This window comes from Nomascus leucogenys, chromosome X (assembly GCF_006542625.1).
Source record: "Nomascus leucogenys isolate Asia chromosome X, Asia_NLE_v1, whole genome shotgun sequence".
NCBI lineage: Eukaryota > Metazoa > Chordata > Mammalia > Primates > Hylobatidae > Nomascus > Nomascus leucogenys.
Window position 1 is genome coordinate 22,885,777 of NC_044406.1, and position 18,567 is coordinate 22,904,343.

Sequence of the window (18,567 nt, forward strand, 5' to 3'; positions counted from 1 at the left end):
AGACCCTGTCTCAAAAAAAAAAAAAATTCTCAGTACTTCAATTTTCAATTGTCTCTGAATGATTCCTTGACAATTGGAAGACTCCATCCTACAGGACCTAATTCTACTTAGGTTTTCTCTAATCTTGTCTATCAGTAAACTGATTTTAATGCTCACCATGTCTCAAAGTCTTCATATTTCTTTTATTAGTGGTGACCTCAAAGGTTGTGTATAGGGAAGCATGGGGTGGTCTGAATTATGCCGATGTCACTGAAACTGCCTTTGCAAAAATTATAACAGTGAGAAAATTAGGACAGTGAAAGAGATCTGTCCTAATTGACTCCATATTGCTTTTAACCTCCAAATTGCCCTTGTTCATTCCTGGGTGTAGGCTGAGGTGACTATAGGAGGAATTTAATTTATAGTTTAACTTTGAAACAAAGATGATAATAGCCCTTTCCCTGAAACAAACCCCCTCCTTGCCTAGGGACAAGACTGCCTTTGTAAAACTAACAAATCAGCCACAAGATTAGAAATTATGGTTTAGGAGTCATGCAGCCAGAGGCCTCAAGATTCCTAACCTCCCCAATTGCTCCTAAGGATAACATCACTATTATGAAACCTAAGATTGGTTATTCAGACCCTCCATTCTAATGGACCAGTTGGTGCCACCCAGACTATATGTGTTCATCAGCCTAATATATTTACCAGCTGGTCCTTTAGTGAAAAAGTTTGCCAACCCTTGCTTGGACCACAAAAAGTGCAAATAATTTGCTTTCTTATAATGCTCTCATGTGTGTTCTTCCAAACATGTGGTCTTGTGGCTTCCACCCAGGAACTGACTCAGCGCAAGAGGACAGCTTCTACCCCTTGTGATTTCATCCCTGACCCAACCAATAAACATTCTCCATTCTCTAGCCCCTGCCCACCGAACTATCTTTAAAAAACCCTAGCCTCCGAATTCTGGGAGAGGTTGATTTGAGTAATAATAAAACTCCAGTCTTCCATTTAGCTGGCTCTGTGTATATTAAACTCTTTCTCCATTGCAATTCTCCTGTCTTGATAAATCAGATCTATCTGGACAGTGGGCAAGATGGACTCATCAGGCAGTTACATCACTGACTAGAAAATCAAGAAAACCACCAAGATGAACACACACAGCAAAGGAGAGGAAAATAAAATCCAGAACTTGGCTGGTCCAAGTGCAGTGGTGTTTACAACTAATTGATCACAACCAGTTAGAGATTTCTTTGTTCCTTCTCCACTCCTATTCCTTCACTTGACTAGCCTAAATAATAATAATAATAGTAATAATAATAATAATTAATAAAATCCAAGAAGAAGAGGCGAGAATGAACTCTGGACCAACCAAAGCTCACATGTGGCTGCATCCCGCATCTACGTCCCACCGCCATTGCCACCAGCACCACCACCATGCCCAAGAGAAAGGTCGAAGGGGATGCTAAAGGAGATAAAGCCGAAGTGCGGACAAACCACAGAGAAGATCCGCGAGGTTGTCTTCTAAACCTGCTCCTCCAAAGCCAGAGCCCAAGCCTAAAAAGGCCCCTGCAAAGAAGGGAGAGAAGGTACCCAAAGGGAAAAAGGGAAAGGCTGATGCCAGCAAGGAGGGGAATAACCCTGCAGAAAATGGAGATGCCAAACAGAGCAGGCACAGAGAGCTAAAGGTGCTGGAGATGCTGAGGGAAGTGTGTGCATTTTTGATAACTGTGTACTTCTAGTGACTGCACAGTTTGAAATACCATGTCACTAATAGAATGTTTCAGAAGCTGGAATGATGTGGGGAAAGCACCTTTCCCAAGACTTCGTCTTGGCTCCCAGGAGGAGGGACTCCCTGACTTTGACACACATGGCCACCTTGGCATTTCAAAAGCCTTGTGGCATGGAAAAGTAAATTCATTTTTATGTCCTCTTTTCCCTTTACACCTTTCAGCACAGACTTAACTCCCTTAAACCCAGACATCTGTTGGGACCTCACCCCCAGTCATTGGTTACCAGTGTGTCAGGCAATCTGGACTTTCCAGTGATGCCACTGAGATAGCACCCATCAAAAGAGCAGTGGTTCCGTTTCTAGATGGCGGATCTTCAGACAAATTCGGCCATTTTCATTTCACTTCCTGAAAGTCAGGGTCAGCTCATGAAAAGTTGTTAAACAACATGCTAAATGTGAAATGGCAACCCTCACTCTAAACTTTCCCTGTTCAGAGCATCAGATGAAGACTTCATTGGGTTTTATAGTGGCTTTCTGATTTTTGGTAGTCCATTGAAGAAGGGAGTTTGAAAGCTGCATACTGTTAACGATTGTCTGCCCATGTCTGCCTGAAATACCATGATTGTTTATGGAAAGTATCTTTAATAAAGCTGGATACAATTTGTCTTGGAAAAAAAAAGCCACTCCACTCTCGTGAGGCGGGAGCCACCGTGCCCGGCCTCTGTCAATCAAGTCTTGAAACACATTATCACCTGCTATTGCGGGGATATTGAGGCAGGGCACAACTGGGAACACGGCCTACCCTGGGCCGCCCTTCACTGCTCCATGACAGCATTCTCACATAGAGGAAGACATATCCGCAGGTGGTGGCCCAGAACAGGAGCTCACAAAGCAGAAAGGGTGATGCCAAGTGGATGACTCAGGAATAGGCAGATGATGAACCTCCTTTTCTGGAAATATAACGGAAAAAAGTCATCTTTGAAGAGAGTAGGGGAAGTTATGTTTGCGTTACACTTAGAGTTTAAGTTTCACACCAGATATGAGAGGTTCTTACAAGAGATAATACTTTTGCACCTTGGCTTTTGTAAAGGCCAGATTGTTATAAAAATGGTGATGGCACAAGGCAATGACTGTCTGGGCCAGATGAATGGATAATGAACGATCTTTCCAGAAAAAATGTAGGCCAGGAGTCATATCCAGCTTTCATATCTCACAAAACTAAAATTATAGTTGGGGCTATCATCTTTTCTTAGCAATGCATTTTGACTGTAATTTGGTATTAGTGTTATATACTTAGTAACATTAGTCAGCCTTATTAAAATGGATCTGATGACACAATTTTTTTCTTTTAAAAATATTTTAAGTTTTTACTCTTTTCAAAATGTAGGATGACTAAACAGGAGGTACTTTGTCTACAGGAACTTCTTTGGGTAAAGTAAAATAGTGAAATTTGATATACATATAATTTTAATATATGAATACATTATATATATTAAAGCTATACATACACTGAACCTGCTAGTTTCCCTTATATATTTATATTTTCATATTAACCTTATATATTTATACCATTGAGATATTTACATATAAAATTTTAGTATTTATATATACATATATAAACATATAGACACAAATACATACAAATAGAATTTTATTTTTCTGAACGCCAAGTATAATTTTTTTTTTGATATGGAGTCTTGCTCTGTCACCCAGGCTGGAGTGCAGTGGCACGATCTCGGCTCACTGCAACCTCCAACTCCAGGGTTCAAGCAATCCCCCCAACCTAAGCCTCCCGAATAGCTGGGATTACAGGTGCCCGCCACCATACTCAGCTGATTTTTGTATTTTTAGTAGAGATGGGGTTTCGCCATGTTGATCAGGCTGGTCTCAAACTCCTGACCTCAGGTGATCTGCCTGTCTCAGCCTCCCAAAGTGCTGGGATTACAGGCGTGAGCCACCACACCCCGCCTGAACACCGATTATAATTTTAATTCTCCAAGCCACATTTGGTAATTCTTGTAAAACCATGCAATCTATGGGCTGATTTAGGCATTAGAGTATTGTGGATAGTGAAAAAGAATTTTGGGTATTAGCACTTGTCTTTGGAAACCTAAGTGGTAGCATGGGTCTGCTTTCCTACCTCTGCAGGTAGGGTACAATGAATGTAAGTGAGTCTTTGAATGATGATGCTTGTCTTAGTCCATTCAGCCTACTAAAACAAACTATCATAGACTGGGTGGCTTATAGACAACAGATTTATTTCTCTCTGTTCTGGAGGCTGAAAAGTCTAAGATTCAGGTGCAAACAGATTCCGCGTCTGGTGAGGGCCCACTTCAGCCTTTGTAGATGGTGCCTTCTTGCAGTGTCTTCACATGGTAGTAGAAGGGGCAAGGCAGCTCTCTAGGGCCTTTTTTTTTTTTTTTTTTTTTTTTAGGGCACCGATCCTATTTATAAGGGCTCTGCCCTCATGTCCTAATCCACCTCCCAAAGACCCCACCGCCTAATACCATCACATTGGGGGTTAGGATTTCAACATATGAATCTGGGAGGGATGTAAACATTTAGTTCATAACAATGCTATTCTTGCTTTGTCTCTGCATCTTGATTCCAAATATTGTTTTCATGATGCCTTGTGGATGTGAGTACATTTTGGACCTGTTCATTTTCTTGTGATTTTCCTCTTTCTAATGTTTTGAGGGTCTGCTGAGTGAGGTTCTAATGGACTGTAAGCTTCACCTGAGTAAGTGCTTCACCTTGGGAAGAATTAGAAATAGGAAAAAAAAACAACTCTTGTCTTATTTCAACTCCTACAATCAGTTACCAAGCCCTGTTCAAAATATCTGAGATATGACCGAAGTATTTCCTTTACATCTTCGCAAACACTGACTTCATTAGTTGCCACTGGGGTATTGCAATCACTTCCTAATCTGTTTCCTGCCACCAATCTCACTCCACTCCAGTCCACTGTCATCACCATGACTACAGTTAACATGCTAAAAAAGGTTACTCTTCCTCTCCAAACTGTTAATTAGTTCCCCACTGTCCCCAGGAAATAAAAGGTTTCTGAAGCAATTAAAAGGATGGTGGTGAGGGGGAAAATAGCTAACCTTTAATGAGTTCTTACAATGTGCCAGGTATTGTTTTATGGACACAATTTATTTGGACTATGTCACTTAACTTTAAAACAACTAAGTGAGTAGTCATCATCATCATTCCAATTTGTAAGTGAAGAAACAGGAACACAAAAGAATTAAATAATTTGCTCAAGGGCACACAAATAATTAATGGAACAAGGATTTGGGCCTTGTAAGCTATAGAAATTGACAAGATGATTCTAAAATGTACAGCTTATGGAAAAGCAAAATGACTAGGATAGCCAAAACTGATTTGCAAAAGAAGAACAAAGTTGGAAAGTATCACTACTTGATTTCAAAAATTATTGTAAAGCTACAGTAATAAAGACACAATGATATTGGCACAAAAATAGACAAATAGATCAGTGGAATAGAACAGAACTTCATATATATGGTCAATCTTTTTTTTTTTAACAAAGGTATAAAGGCAATTCAGTGGAGAAAGAACAGCCTTTTCAACAAAGGATGCTGGAATATTTGGATATCCATATGCAAAAAATAAAACATGACTTATACTTCACCCCTTATACAAAAATGAACTCAAAATGGACCATAAGCCTAAATGTAAAGCTTAAAACTATAAGACTTCTAGAAGAAAACATAGGAGAATATCTTTGTGACCTTGGGTTAGGTAAATTTTTCTTAGATCTGATACCAAAAGCACACTCCCGAAAAGAAAAGTGATAAACTGGATTTCATTAAAATTAAGAGATGCTGCTGTTCAAAAGACACTGTCAAGAAAATGAAAATATAGCTACAGATTGGGAGAAAATATTTGCAAAACATGTATCTCCTAAAAGACTTGTGTCCAGATCATATACGAATTCTCAAACCTCAATGATTAAAAAAATCCAATAAAAATAGGCAAAATATTTTAATGGACATGTCACCAAACATATATGGATAGAAAATAAGCTCATGAAAATATACTCAGCAAGAAATCATCAAAACCACAATGAGACACACTAGGTACCTACTAGAATGGATTAAAACAAAACAAATCTTGGGAGGCTGAGGCAGGCAGATAATGAGGTCAGGAGATCGAGACCATCCTGGCTGACACGGTGAAACCCCATCTCTACTAAAAATACAAAAAATTAGTCAGGCATGGTGGCGGGTACCTGTAGTTCCAGCTACTTGGGAGGCTGAGGCAGGAGAATGGCGTGAACCTGGGAGTCGGAGCTTGCAGAGAGCCGAGATCGCACCACTGCACTCCAACCTGGGTGATAGAGTGAGACTCCGTCTCAAAACAAAACAAAACAAAACAAAAAAACAAATCTGACAATACCAAATGCTGTCAAGGATGTGGAACAACTGGAATTCTCAACATTGCTGTTGAGAATACAAAATGGCACAGCCACTTTAGAAAAGAGTTTCACAGTTTGTTATGAAGCTAAACATATACTTACCATGTGATCCAACATTCCCCTCCTGGATATTTACCCAATTGAAATGAAAACTTCTGTTCACAGAAAATCTTATTTGTGGATATTTCCAACAACTTTGTTCATAATTGCCTAACTGGAAAGAATCCAAATGTCCTTCAACTGGTAAACAGGTAAACAAACATTGGTTAAGCTATATGATGGAATACTGTGCAGCAGTGAAAAGGAACAAACAACAAATACATGCAACAACATGGATGAATTTTTTTTTTTGAGACAGAGTCTTGCTCTGTCACCCAGGCTGGAGTGTAGTGGTGTAATCATAGCTCACTGCGGCCTTGACCTCCCTAGTGCAACCAATTCTCCCGTCTCAGCCTCCTGAGTAGCTGGGACCACAAGAGTGTACCACCATGTCCAGCTAATTTTTTGACTTTTTGTAGAGACGAGGTTTCACTATGTTGCCCAGACTGCCTCGAACTCCTGGGCTGAAGCGATCCACATGCCTCAGCCTCCCAAAGTGCTGGGAATATAGACTTGAGCCACTGTACTTGGCCTTGGATGAATCTTAAATATAGGTATGTGAAGGAAGCCAGTCACAAGGGCTATATGCTTTATGATTCCATTTATATGCCTTCCATTTATAAGCCCTTCTGGTAAGGCAAATCTATATGCACAGAAGAAAAATAACCAGTTGCCAGGGATTCTGGGTGGGGGAAGAAGTTGACTCCAAAGATGCATGATGGAATTTTGTTTTGCAAGATGGAACACTCTGTAACTTGATTACAGTGGTGGTTGCATGACTATACATATTTTTCAACACTCACAGAACTGAAAAGGATGAATTTTACTCTGTGTGTATTATATTTAATTTTTTTTAAGTTTATGCTTGACCCAGAATGGGTATAGGAAAAAGAAATTAGGCCAAGTGCAGTGGCTCACACCTGTAAACCCAGCACTTTGGGAAGCTGAGGTGGGAGGATCGCTTGAGCCCAGGAGTTGGAAACCAGCCTGGACAACCTGGCAAAATCCCATCTCTAAAAAAAAATACAAAAATTAGCCAGGGATGGTGGTGCACGCCTGTAGTCCCATCTACTCAGGAGGCTGAGGCAGGCAGATTGATTGAGCCCAGAAGGTAGAGGCCGGAACGTCAAGGCTGCAGTGAGCCATGATTGAGCCACTGCACTCTAGCCTGGGCGACAGAGCAAGACCCTGTCTCAAAAAAAGAAAGAAATTTACTAATTGAAAATTAGGTAAATTATCTTGCAATTAATTGAATTCTCTTATTCCTCTAGCAAAGGTTAGTCTGGCCAGGACATTTCTTAGCATGTGAATCTCTGCTGAGCTGCTACAGGGGAGGGCTGTAGTTGAAGATCTTTTAATGAACCAGAGTGCTCATTAACGTGCTTGGAAGGCTCAAAGGATGGTGTGTACACAGAGTAAATTTTTCTAAAACATCATATTGTGTAAAAACAAGGCAATTAGGCAGCTCAAGTGAAGGGGATGGCCAACAATGATAAGCAGTGTCAGGCCCACTAATGCATGTTGACACACACACACACACACACACACATACACACACACACACACACATACACACACACTCTCCCACACACACAGGTTCACAGCCTCTTTCAGTACACCTGTGGCCTAGGCAGCCTTGGCATCTTCTCTCTGGGAAGTCAAGAGTGAGTCACATCCTCCATTTTTGGTCTTGTTAGCTTTAATACCTGAAAAAACCTTACATTAAATTGCCCATTTCATTTGGATGGAATACAATTTCACTTCTCCATATGCCCAGATATATCACATAGCACATTATCTACATCGTTAAGAATGAATGGCTGACTTCTTTCACTTGTCTTCAGTCCTAAATGCAGCAAATGCTGCCGGCGCCCTGTCCATCTCCCCTTGGCACTCACCATTCTGTACACACAGAGTATTACTACAAGCACCTGTGACTTTGTCTGAGCCACATCAGCACGGGTGGCCCCTGTATGTGGCAACCAGAAGTGCCAGGGAATAACGCTCCCTGGACTGTCCTCAGTCTATGAGAAAGATAAGTGGATGAATAAATACCCCAGCTTCCTTGCATCTAGGACGGGACAATCTGAGGCTTATTCTGTACTGTCTTCCAAGATCCCCAGCATGGATCAGTTGTCTGGAGCTGCTTGTGCTCAGGAATACGTCTCTCATTTTCTGTTTTCCTATCCCTGACTCAGCTCCCCTTTCTGTCACCAATGCTTCTAAGGATTAGCACCCAAAGAAACTACTCCCACTCAAATCCTCTCCTCCGGGAATGCTTTTGGGGAAACCCAAGTGAAGACAGGGGCAATTCACCAGCTGAAGATCGAGTCCATCCCATGGCAGGGCGGGCAGATATACCTCTCTAATAAGTGAGATGCACCCTGGGATATCAGCTGAGGGAGGGGCAGAATTTAGATCACACTCATGGATCAGAAAAACAGGCTATGGAGTAGTTCTCCCCAGAAAAACATTATTGATCTTGTCCAATAAAACAAACAAAAACAAACAAACTGGGAGATTTCAAGGCAACAAAGTTAATGGAAAACAATGTCCCATAAATTACCTAAGACTGAATGATATTGCTGCAAATCCGTCATTAGGATCTTAGCTAAGGTCTACAGTTTAATCATTGAAAATTTATTGCCATCACCTGGAACAATTGTTCTCGTCCGTATCAGGTGCAAATCACCTTGTAGAAATGAATGGTTTCATGTCTCTCTACCATCCTGACCTGCAATCCATAGACAATGTAATGACCAACCACGTAATTTTTTAACCTGTAAGTGCCCTAACTCAACACATGGATAAATAAAGGTGACTAATTATGTAAATGAACGTCATGTACTGGTGCATCTACATGAACACCCCCAGGCCGGAGCTCACTGGACGACGACATGAAGAATCCTGATGCTTGCCACAAATCTGTGGCGTCTCTGGGCATGGAAGCACTGCTACTGCGGGCTCATTCCGCAGCCCAGTGGCTGACAGATACCAACAGCAGCCTTGCCACTGATGGCAAGAGATTCCAAAAGTGCCAACAATTGTTGAAGTTTCCACCAAGACCAGTCACAACTTCCCATGATTTCCCGACAGTGGCATTCCCGTGGAAACTGATGTCTATGCACGGTACGAAAGATACATCTATACCGTCGTTGGTGGCTTATGCTTTTGCATGTATGCTTTCAAGGTGAAATGGCAAGTAGTCGAGTGCAAGTGCGGGCAGCAGACCCGGAAGTGCGGCCGGTGAGCCTTGCGCCCAGGAGGCCAGAGATGCAGGATCCCCGGAACCTGTGGTGCAACGAGTGCACATGCGCATACACCGGGCCCAGGAGCTGACCCCAACCCTCCCGTTCACTTCCGGTGCCGCATGCAGAGACGTGAAGTCCGGGCCACGACGACGACCCCTCAGGTACCGATGTTTTCAGAAACCCTCAAACAGTTTGGGTAGCGCTTCCCTGGGGGCGGATTTCTGGGCAGGTGCCCAGAGGGCGCCCAGGAGCTGACCCCGGCCCTCCCGCTCACTTCCGGTCCAGCACGCACAGACGCGAAGCCCGTGCAACGTCGACGACCCCTCAGGTACCGATGTTTTCAGAAACCCTCAGATTGGGTAGTGCTTCCCTGGGGGCGGGTTTCTGGGCAGGTGCCCGCGTTGAACTCAGTGTGGACTTGCGGCGTCTTGCGGGCCTGTAGATTAATATGACAGCCGTGATTCCACCCTGCTTCACCAACGCACATGTGTTTTCTTTCCTCTTAGGGGCCCTGCTTTCTGTTACAATGGATCGAGATTTAGAACAGGCTCTGGATCGTGCAGAGAATATCATTGAAATTGCCCAACAGAGACCTCCTAGAAGGAGATACTCACCTAGGGCGAGAAAAACCCTACAGGAAAAACTTTATGACATTTATGTTGAAGAATGTGGAAAAGAGCCTGAGGATCCTCAGGAATTGAGAAGCAATGTAAACTTGTTAGAAAAGCTTGTTAGGAGAGAGTCCTTGCCATGTTTACTGGTCAATCTATACCCAGGCAATCAGGGGTATTCTGTGATGCTCCAGAGAGAAGATGGGTCCTTTGCAGAGACCATTCGGCTGCCTTATGATGAAAGGGCATTGCTCGACTACTTGGATGCAGAAGAATTACCCCCTGCTTTGGGTGATGTCCTGGATAAAGCTTCGGTTAACATTTTTCATAGTGGGTGTGTCATAGTAGAAGTTCGTGACTACAGGCAGTCCAGTAATATGCAACCTCCTGGTTACCAAAGCAGGCATATTCTCTTACGTCCAACGATGCAGACTTTAGCCCATGATGTGAAGATGATGACAAGAGATGGCCAGAAATGGAGCCAGGAAGACAAGCTTCAGCTTGAGAGCCAGCTGATCTTAGCGACAGCTGAACCACTGTGTCTCGATCCTTCTGTAGCAGTCGCCTGCACTGCCAACAGGCTGCTGTATAACAAGCAAAAGATGAATACTGACCCGATGAAACGGTGCTTCCAGAGGTATTCGTGGCCCTCTGTAAAGCCACAGCAGGAGCAGTCTGACTGTCCACCTCCTCCTGAGCTGAGAGTGTCGACTTCTGGCCAAAAAGAAGAAAGAAAAGAGGGTCAGCCTTGTGAGCTGAACATTGCTAAAGCAGGAAGTTGTGTAGACACGTGGAAACGCAGACCCTGTGATTTGGCCGTGCCTTCGGAAGTGGATGTGGAGAAACTTGCTAAAGGGTGTCAGTCCGTCACAGCTGCTGACCCACAGCTCCCAGTCTGGCCAGCCCAGGAGGTAGAAGACCCTTTCGGATTTGCATGGGAAGCTGGCTGTCAGGCCTGGGACACCAAGCCAAGCATCATGCAGTCGTTTAATGATCCGCTTCTCTGTGGTAAAATACGGCCACGTAAAAAAGCCAGGCAGAAGAGCCAGAAGTCTCCCTGGCAGCCCTTCCCAGATGACCATTCAGCTTGTCTCAGGCCTGGGTCAGAGACTGATGCTGGGAGGGCAGTGAGTCAGGCCCAGGAATCGGTGCAGAGCAAAGTCAAAGGTCCAGGCAAGATGTCACACAGCTCCAGTGGCCCAGCCAGTGTCAGTCAGCTCTCTTCACGGAAAACACCAGAACAGCCTGAGCCTGTGTGGGTCCAGTCTTCAGTATTGGGGAAGGGAGAGAAACATCCACCTCCCCGCACCCAACTTCCCTCAAGCTCAGGAAAGATTTCCTCAGGTAACAGTTTTCCCCCACAACAGGCAGGCAGTTCTCTTAAGCGTCCATTTCCTGCTGCTGCTGCTGCTGCTGCTGCCGCTGCTCCTGCCCCTGCTCCTGCCGCTGCTCCTGCCCCTGCTCCTGCCGCTGCTCCTGCCGCTGCTCCTGCCCCTGCTCCTGCCGCTGCTCCTGCCCCTGCTCCTGCCCCTGCTCCTGCCGCTGCTCCTGCCCCTGCTCCTGCCGCTGCTCCTGCCCCTGCTCCTGCCCCTGCTCCTACTGTAGCTGCTGCTCCTGCTGCTGCTGCTGCTCCTGCCCCTGCTCCTGCCGCTGCTCCTACTGTAGCTGCTGCTCCTGCTCCTGCCCCTGCTCCTGCCCCTGCTCCTGCCCCTGCTCCTGCCGCTGCTCCTACTGTAGCTGCTGCTCCTGCTGCTGCTGCTGCTGCTTCTGCGGCACCAAGTCATTCTCAGAAGCCCTCTGTGCCTCTCATTCAAGCTAGCAGGCGCCATCCAGCTGCCCAGCCCCCCACCAGATTCGTAAAAATAGCACCAGCCACTCAGTTGGGGACAGGCTCCACTGGTCTAAAGGCCATCAACGTGGAGGGCCCAGTCCGGGGAGCCCAGGCTTTGGGGAGCAGTTTCAAGCCTGTGCAGGCCCCTGGCTCGGGTGGCCCGGCTCCTGCAGGAATCAGTGGCAGTGGCCTTCAGTCCTCAGGAGGTCCACTCCCAGGTGCAAGGCCCGGTGCAGTGCAGGCATCTTCTCCAGCACCCCTTCAGTTTTTCCTAAATACTCCCGAAGGTCTCAAGCCTCTGACACTCCTCCAGGTTCCGCAGGGCTCGGTGGTTCTGACCGGCCGGCAGCAGCAGTTCCATCAGCTGGTTTCCCTGCAGCAGCTCCAGCAGCCCACAGCTGCTCACCCTCCTCAGCCAGGGCCACAGGGTTCCGCACAAGGTTTGAGCATTCAAGGGCAGGCCTTCCCTGCTCAGCAACTTCTTAAGGTGAACCCCACTAGAGCCAGAAGTGGTCTGCAGCCCCAGCCCCAGGCTGCTGTGTTGGGTCCGCTTGGCTCTGCCCAGGTTCCTCAGCAGGGTGTCCAGCTCCCCTCTGTCTTGAGGCAGCAGCAGCAGCCACAGCCGCAGACACCGAAGCTGCAACCGCAACCGCAGCCGCAGCCACAGCCACAGCCACGGCAGCAGCAGCCACAGCAGATCCAGCTCCAGACTCAGCAGTTGAGAGTCCCACAGCAGCCAGTGTTTTTGGCAACAGGCGCTCTTCAGATAGTGCAGCCACAGCCAGGTGGGCAAGCAGCAAGCCAGTCGGTAGGTCAGACGAAGGGAGGCAAGCCAACCCCTCCAGCGCCCTGAGGCTTGCGTAGTTTGTCTCTCTTTTAAAAGCACAGGAGCACTGACCCAAATGGTTTCCCAGTTTTTACTTGAGTTTTTTTTTTTTTTTTTTCATGTTTTGGTATTTTACATTTTAAAGTACACAGTTTACACAGGAGCACAATCCACTGATTTTTATTTAGAAACGGAAGTGATTTCCTAAAGGAGCATTGTTTTGCTTAAGTTACTGTTTTTGTTGTCATTGCTGCTGTTAATATAATTATTTTTAATATACTGTTTTAAAGTGTCCAAATCCCAACCAGTTTGAGTTTAAACTCGCGAAACGTATAATTTCTCTAAAGCCATAAAATGGCAATACCAACAATGTTGTTAATATTTTAACAATATTTTAATTTTAAGTTAGTATTTTAACAAGAAGAGTGGGATTAAATTTATTTTAATGGTGGTAAAAACATATAATCTAAAATGGACCACATTAACTTTTGTAAGTGCGCGGTGCAATAGTATTAAGTCCACCCCCACGGTTGTGCCACAGATCTCAAGACCATCTTGCAACACTGAAACTCATGCCCATTGAACACCAGCTCCCCATTCTCCCTTGCCCAGTCCCTGGCAGCCATTGTTCTACTTTCTTTCTCTATGAGTTGACTACCCTGGCCATTTCATGGAAGTGGAATCATATGGCATTTGTCACTTGGTGAGTGGCTTATCTCACTTGGCATAATGTCCTCATGATTTATCCCTGCTGTCTCATGTGACATGAAGGTCATAGCTTTTTAAAAATGGTCTCACTGTACATAATATATATGAAAGTGACCTATGAACTCTGAGAAACCTCTTTCAGAAGAAAGAGTGTAATTGTATTTACATTAATAGGTTTATGCACAATATATGGAATGGAATTATTACACATTCATTTTGAAAAATAAAATGAAAAGAAAGTACAGTACAGTGATCCTTGTCACACTGCAATTGAATACATGGGAGACCTCTAAAGCTGTGGAATGGAATTAGTGGCAAATTTGCCTGTGTGACAGTCCCCTGACCTTTCAAAGGCCCTGTCTGCACCCAGTGCTCCACAGAGCAAGGCAAGGCTTTCTCACTGGCTTTGAAAAGGCTCTTCTTGGATGTCTTGTGTGCTCTGTCTTTATAAGATCATTTACATTTTTTGTAGGTTGTTTGCAAGAAGTTAATAGTGAAACATTTGAAAATCCATTTTATTGGTTTGCTTTTCAAATATTTGTAGCCTTGTTTCTTAAGTAGAACCCCCGTCTTTGTCTCTCTCTCTTTGTTGATGCATCATCATCATTTGTTCAGCTGTTTCTGCTCCCTCATTTTTTCCCTTGTTCCAGTGAGACTCAAAGAACCATGAACTTTTGTGCCCTTTTGTTTTCGCTTTCTTTTTTCAACAACCAAGGGGTAATCACAGAACAACCAACCATTGTGAAGTACAATTGTAAAGTGGCGTTTAGTACATTCATGATGTTGTACAACTACCCCTTCTGTTTCCAAAACATTTTCATTACCCACCAAGAAATCTCTGTACCCATTAAGCACTAGCTTGTCATCTTCACACCCCCAGCCTCTGGCAACCACCAATTTGCTTTCTGTTTCTATGGATTTACCTAAATATTTCCTGTAAATGTAGTCATACAGTATGTGATCTTTTGTGCCTGGCCTTTTTCACTTGACATAATGTTTTTGAAGTTCTTCCATGTTGTAAAATGTATTGCTACTTCATTCCTTTCTGTGGTTCAATAATATTCCACTGTTTGTATGTAGCAGATTTTGTACATTCATCCAATGATAGACAGTTGGTTTTTGTCTGCCTTTTGGCTGTTGTGCATAGGGCTGTCAACATTTGTGTACAAGTATTTGTTTTAGTGCCTCTTATATTTTGCTCTGTTACACCTTTGAAGGGTACCATGTTTATATAATATTTGTTTTTCTAAGTATACATGTATGTTTCTCTGCCTTTTGCCTTAATGAAATGAAAAGAAGTTTGGTCTGCCAGTTCTAAAAGATATCAGTGAAGAGGCAGGTAACAACTGGTTAATCTTACTTGACAAAACCTGTTACTAATGTGCTACTGATGCTGTTAAAGGAAGATTTGGCCAACTTCAAGAAAACACGTCGAATTTCCTGAGTGACACCAAGTCCATCAGATCATCCTGGGCGTAATTGGAAATGGTGCCTGCACTTTTAAGAAGTGAACCAGTGAAACAACTGGTTGCAAAGAAGAGTTTCTCCTTAGCTTTGGGTGCCAACTAGAGACCTGACTCAGAATATCATCAGATTTGGTCTACTTCCTTCCTTTGTTGTCTATCTGGTCCTTTCAAGTACTACATGGAGCTACCAGCCAAACTTGTGCTTGAGTGATGTGGCTGTTTCTTCCCAGGCAGGCAAATAAATTCAGCTTTGTTTCAGATGTCTATCTGGCAAATTTTGTTGATTTCCTTCTAATTATCCCCACCTACTTGGTACTTTGATACAGGATACCTTTTGAAGACATTAGCTGGCTACATTCTGTGAGTAAACTTTTTATTTATTTTAGTATCATGAGAACCTGGATGCTATCCCAGGACAAATTCAAAATTAGTTCTCTGCAGGTTGCATGTTCAGGGCTTAACAGCAGAACGTCGATGGTGAAGTGGTTCTGTGAAAGCAGTTGTCCCTAGAATGTTCTGACAATTTGCAGAGAAGGTAGGCCTGCAGATGAGCATCCAGGAAAATCCAGGTAGGCCCAGCACAACAGGACATGTCATGTGGAATTGAGCCTTTGTCACACGGTGGGAATTTGGGAACAGAATTATATTCCTTGAGAATAATTGCAAGTGAAGAGAGGACCCTAGCCCTAGAGCAGTGCTATCCAATAGAAGTATAATATGAGACCCATATATAATTTTAAATTTTCTAGTAGTCACATTTTTTTAAAGTAAAAAGAAACGAGGCATTCGTTTTAATAATAATTTCTATTTAACCAAATATATCCCAAATATCATTCCTATGTTATCAATATTTTAAAATTCTCAATGAGACATTTTACATAAGGCTTCCAACTCCAGAGACTCTCAATTCATATACCAAATTTTCATCAAATATTTGATCTGTATTTAGACTTTGCAAACCTTGCAGTTGAAAATGTAGATTCACTTTCCAAACATACTTGGAAGTTTTCCCATAATTGAATCAAGTACCAGTTTTAAAATTTAATTTAATTTAAAGTACATGAAATTTAAAATTAGTTCTTCAGTCTCGCTAGTCACATTTCAAGTGCTTAGTAGCCACGTATGGCTAGTGGCTATCATGTGGGTCAGTGCAGTTCTAGAGGGACAGGAGCAAAGCAGATTATGTGGACAGAGCATCAGGCATGACCTGGGTTTGGGGCACACAGGTGGAGTGAGATTTATGATGCTGATTACATGTAGTGGGCTGGAGCTTCTTGAAATCCTCATGGCCTATGGTCACCTGGGCCAGGACCTGCAGCTAAAGATCAAGTGGCCCCAGCCATCGAGCGAGGAGGGTGGAAAAGGTCAGCCTTTTGCCAGGCTCTGTACAGCCATATGCAAAAGACCTACCAGGAGGACACTCATTTTCCCAGCAGTCAACTCACCAACCCGTATCTACCCTAAAGTGCTTGGAACCTAAGGGAGTGGGAGAGAGGAGAGGCACTGCACTTTTTTTTTTTTTTGAGATGGAGTCTTGCTCTGTTGCCCAGGAGAGCAGTGGTGTGATCTCGGCTCACTGCAACCTCCGCCTCCCAGGTTCAAGTGATTCTCCTGCTTCGGTCTTCTGAGTAGCTGGGATTACAGGTGCCCGCCACCACGCCCAGTTAATTTTTGTATTTTTAGTAGAGATGGGGTTTCACCATGTTGGCCAGGCTGGTCTCGAACTCCTGACCTCAGGTGATCCACCTGCCTAGGCCTCCCAAAGTGCTGGGATTACAGGCATGAGCCACCGTGCCTCGCCGGCACCACTCTTTTATTCTTCCTTTTGCACCTCCTTCCTGTGCATCTTCTGGGTCTCTAGCTCCTCCTGCAGAAGTGAAACCTGATCAGCCATGAGTTGATAATTGTGGGAGCTGGTTGATGGGTATATGGAGACTCATTATACTATTCTACTTAGGCATGTGTTTGAAATTCACTTATATATGAATTCATAGATATTATATCCATTTGAATAGTCAAGTTCCTGATATTCCTACAGCCCCATTAACACACCTTCCCCCCATCCCAACCTTTATCTTGTACTCGAAGTCCAGGCCCCAGCCCTCGACTTGCCCTTCTGTCTTCCCTGCTTTACTCCCATAGCAGGCAGCAAAGGGTGTGCGAGTTAATTGTTAAATTCAGTTCAACAAGTTCCTCATTAGGGACAAATTACCTGAGTTTGAAATCTGCTAATTTTCCAATCAGATTGAGTGTTTGCACTTGTGATTTGGAAAAATTACCATATGGTAAAAGCAAAACCTACGTGGGGATTAAAGTAAAGGTGAGGGAGGACAGGAGCTTATTTTGGCAACTTCCTTGGAAACCCACGTTAGCATATGCAGATTAGTGGAGGTGCCTCTGCAGTTGGAGTGGGAAAGCTCACCTGTAGCACTGTTTTGCAAAGGCTGTTTACTTCATGTGCTAATACCCCTGAAAGGTGACTGTGGCCTTTGAAGGGAGAACAGTGTGGGTTTCATAGGCCAGAATTACATCTGGGAAAGAGAAAAGCCTTTCGAATGTAGCCATTTCATCTAAAAATATATCTATACTTTTATTTAAATTTGTCCTCAGTGTGAAGCTTCTGCATGAGGTGGAAATAAAAACATTTCTTTGAGGTAGAAGGTGTGTCTAATTGTTCTTTGGGTGATCTCACAATGATTGTAGCAGGGAAAGCTCAACTGAGAGAATTTAAAGAATTATAGGAGAGTAATTGCTGCAGAATACCATTGTGATCCAGAGTGCAGAGATCTAGGTCATTCATCTTCAATAATTTGTCCCAGTCCCAATTACTACATCACCAGTTCTAAAGCTTTAGAAACCGCTTGGTAAAGATTAGTCAAGGTTTCAGGTAATTTACAAGCCAATGCAGAAAAAGTTCTGAGATGTTGCTTTTGAAATTTGGAGCCAGGAAAAGCTTTGTCTCTCCTGAGAAGGCATCCTTCCTCCTTTCTGATAACTGTAGTTGTGCAAGTTCTGAGGTTTCTCTTTGTGCCTCAGCTGCCGGGAAACTCAAAACCAAATTTGTAGCTCAAATCGCTGAGTTTACATTTATGGTTAGCACTTCAGCATTCCTCACTTCTTATTTTTTATTTCTATTTTACTAGTTCTTTTTATTTGTCTTTTGTCTTGGGAAACTGGAGACAGCCCCTCCATGTGTCAACACATCCATCAATAAATAGTAGCTTCTATTCATTTATATATGCTACCTCTAATCCTTTTAATAACCTAGTCATAATGTCCATTAGGTATGATTATCCTTACTTGAAAGTGAAGAAACAGGCTCAGATAGGCCTTGCCTGAGGCAATAAAGCTATTAAGTGGCACAATTTTTCAGCTCCCTTTCTGTCTGCTTCTGAAGTCTATGCTTTGTGCCTGGGTACATGTAACTGATGCATTGATGAGTCTCAACTCAGTGGTGGACTATGCAGGTGAAACCATTTTATTTTTCCCAACCACTGCTTTCAACCATGCAGCACCAAGTCCCTTTTCCCATCCTTTAATGACACCTTGGGTGGACCTCATGACTTGCTGGGCTCTCTTGGTTGGTAAAGCTGACAGTCCCAATTACAATTTCAATATCGTATTCT

At 43.7% G+C, this 18,567-nt stretch overlaps 1 protein-coding gene and 1 pseudogene across 2 annotated transcripts; both read left to right on the forward strand.

The window, feature by feature from the left end:
• Window positions 1-1,413: 1,413 nt before the first annotated feature.
• On the forward strand, window positions 1,414-9,587 carry LOC115833357 (annotated as a pseudogene).
• A 360-nt stretch (window positions 9,588-9,947) lies between these two features.
• On the forward strand, window positions 9,948-12,794 carry LOC100605314 (putative transcription factor SPT20 homolog-like 2). 2 transcript variants are annotated; one of them, XM_030807600.1, is made up of 2 exons: window positions 9,948-11,554; window positions 11,714-12,794. In XM_030807600.1, the coding sequence occupies exons 1-2, from the start codon at window positions 9,948-9,950 to the stop codon at window positions 12,792-12,794; spliced, it is 2,688 nt and encodes an 895-aa protein (XP_030663460.1). The 2 variants fall into 2 exon arrangements, with proteins under 2 accessions (XP_030663460.1, XP_012359351.2); XM_012503897.2 differs by having other exon boundaries at window positions 9,948-11,532; window positions 11,803-12,794.
• The last annotated feature ends 5,773 nt before the right edge of the window (window positions 12,795-18,567 follow it).